Raw genomic sequence first — 2,950 nt, forward strand, 5'->3', positions numbered from 1 at the left:
AGGGAAAGAAACCCAAGTTTCTATTTGGAATGATGCATGACCTGTCAACTTGCCTGTCAACACTTACATAGTGTTTCAAATTAATTGTTTCAGCTGAAGCAAACAGCACTCATCAGAAACAGCTTAAAGCCTGTTTCAGTTTTCAAGGTCAAGATCAGCCTGTTTACTTGAGTCCCTTTTTTACAAGACTATATACTTGACAAGACTTGACTTTGTGGTGATCTTTTTAGGTCTGATTTTTCTAAAGAATATAAGTACAGACTGGAGCCTCTTGAGTTAGTGAATGACTTGCTTGCTGTAATGGCCATGAGCCAAGGAATTTCCTTGCTATTAAGATTTGTCTAGGCACAAGGAATTTTATCATAGGCCAGCTAGCCAGTGGCTTTAAAAATCTGTGTCAGACTTTTATCTCAGAAAAAAAAAGTGCAAGCTTTTGAAATAAAATGTTAGCTCATAATTAGTCTGCCTAAGATGTCTAAATATGTATTTTTTAATTTTAAACCTTTCTGCTCCTTCCCAAGTGTTTCAGTGAAATGCATCTAGAGAAGGCTGTAATGGCACCTACTGCCAGAAAGTGTAAGGGTGGCTGTACCAAGGCTCTTTGCAGGAACTACTGGAATTCTACCAAGGATTTCAACTTGTTGGGATGAAGCAGGCTATTTTTTTTAAGAGCAATGTGTGTGTATGCAATATATGAGCCAGGAAGAGAAGTTATGGTAAAGGCAAAGGTTTCTTTTCTAAACTTAATATGTATTAGGTATAAATATATTTTAATATCCTTTAGAGCAGGGTCTGTTGAGAGAGCCGTGATTAAACAAATATAAATTGATAACTTCTGAACCTCATATGATCAAAAAAATATTCAGATAATGAGAAATATATTTTTTCCTTCTAGAACTCAGTGGTTGGAGGATTTGTATCACATTACCTTCTGGAGAAATCTAGGATCTGTGTGCAAGGCAAAGAAGAGAGGAATTATCATATCTTTTACAGGCTTTGTGCTGGTGCTCCAGAAGACATTAGGGAAAAACTGTATCTAAGCTCTCCTGACAACTTCAGGGTGAGTATCATAGTATTTGTAAAACTGCTCATGTTGGCATACATCAGTTTTTTGTAAATATCTTATTAAAATCTTCATTTGTTATCTTGTCAGACTCTTTCCTGTTATAAAAATCAGAAGCTTTTTGTTAAATCTGATCTTGAAATAAAGCTGCTTGCCATTTTCCTTGTTGGAAGACTTCCTCTACTTTTTCTCTGTCTTAAAATTGAGGAATTTTTGTGTTTTCCAAAAATGTACTGCTGCATACCAATCTGCTAGCAAAGTTGTTACAGGTTCTTCTAGAGGAGTAAAGTGTGAAGTTCTTGATTGTGGTTTAACCATTCTGTGTGCAACCCATCTTTTCAGTCCTCAGGACTGCATTTATTTCTTTCTAGTCCAGCCATGTGTTTAGGAAGATGTAGGAGTTGCCTTAAAATTCTCTCTCTTGAATTATTCCTCCTTTACATTTCCCACCAAGATGACAAGGCTGTTGTGCTTCTCTGTCCCAGTCTGTGTACTTTCATGTCATTAGTCTTTTCTCCTCCATTTCACCTTGTTTCTATTCACACTTTCCTCAGTTGTACACTGCTCCACTTTTAAGCTGATGCTGTTCCTCTCACCATACTCCTCTGCCATTCTTGGTCACTCCATGTTACATTGTAAGACTCACCAGTATCCCTCAACTGAAAGCTCACCCTTTTATCTCCAGCTGACCCAAAGTCCATGCTCAGTTCTTTCTGCCAGGGTTACTCTATTAATAAAACATACTCCTCCCTCTTAGGTTTTTCTTCACCTAATTTATACTTTCCTGAGGACTACTTACTCCTTCTGAGTTGTGGCTATCTTTCCACAACCCGTTACTAGTCCAGTCAGTCAAGTAATGGAGAAGCCAATAAAATGCAAATAAAAGCAGTGCTGAATGAGTAGTAATACTCCTTACTGTACCTAAGTCAAAGCAAACTTAAAATCAACATTGGGGAAATAAAGCTTGAATCATTGTGCGTACTCTTCAGATTCATGTTCAGTGGCAGGGAAAAAGCAGAGTAGAATTTTAGGAGTTTTTAGCAAAGGGAGGGAGAATGAAATAGTGAGTTACGCTGCCAAGTACATCCATATTTGAAAACAGCATACAAAGTAATGTCATCCCAGCTCAGAAAGAAGCAGTAAAATCCTTGGGTGAATTGCAGGTCATGGTAGAAGAGAAAATTTTGAATAGTATTGGCCTTTTAACTCAATCCAGTGTGCCTGTTCTTGTGACTTCAGATTTGTTTACTGCATGCCCTTCTTCTCTCTATGTATGCTTTACTTTCACTGGTTTTGCCCTTTCCTGAGATTATGTGGTTTCTCCCGATTAACCCTGATTTTGTGTTACATTTCTTGTAGCAATCCCACAATCAGGCTGGCTTTCTGTCCTACCATTATGGTCTTGCATTCTTTTCCTCCCATGTTTCCACTGAACGGTTTTACTACTTCAGTTTAACTTTTGACTTTTTCTCCCAGCTTTGCTGCTTTCTCCTCCCCTTTATGTTCAGATTTCACTGAATTGTGTTCAGAAATGATCAACAAACAACATGACGTTTCCTTTGGCTTTCTTCCCTTTCTTGTCAGTCAAAATTTTTTCTCTGCTTTCTGTTCCCGAGTGACTTCAACCCCATTTCCCTTATTTTAAAATTCTCTTTTAATATTTCTGCATGTTAAATCTCAATTATTGTAGTATTTTTCTTGAGAAACAAACAGTATAGAACTCTTATCCAACCAGCGCAGCTTTACTGATACAGCTGTTTCTCATTGTTTTCCTAGTTGTCCCTTCTCTTTGTCTTCAAAGCAAGCTTTTTGGTGTCCCTTTCAAATTCCTTTTAAGGTTACTTGGATCTTATACTGTCACCACCGATTTTACTAGTAAGGTGAAGA

The 2,950-nt window shown here is 37.5% G+C and overlaps 1 protein-coding gene across 1 annotated transcript in view; it reads left to right on the forward strand.

Moving 5' to 3' along the window:
- The window catches only part of MYO6 (myosin VI), a 78,995-nt gene that overhangs the window by 20,718 nt on the left and 55,327 nt on the right, over nt 1–2,950 (forward strand). Inside the window, exon 8 of the mRNA XM_010003572.1 lies at nt 896–1,060. Coding sequence (XP_010001874.1) covers nt 896–1,060 — 165 coding nt within the window. The remainder of the gene's footprint in view (nt 1–895; nt 1,061–2,950) is intronic.

This window comes from Chaetura pelagica, unplaced genomic scaffold (genome assembly GCF_000747805.2).
Source record: "Chaetura pelagica isolate M959 unplaced genomic scaffold, ChaPel_1.0 scaffold150, whole genome shotgun sequence".
Taxonomy (NCBI): Eukaryota; Metazoa; Chordata; class Aves; order Apodiformes; family Apodidae; genus Chaetura; species Chaetura pelagica.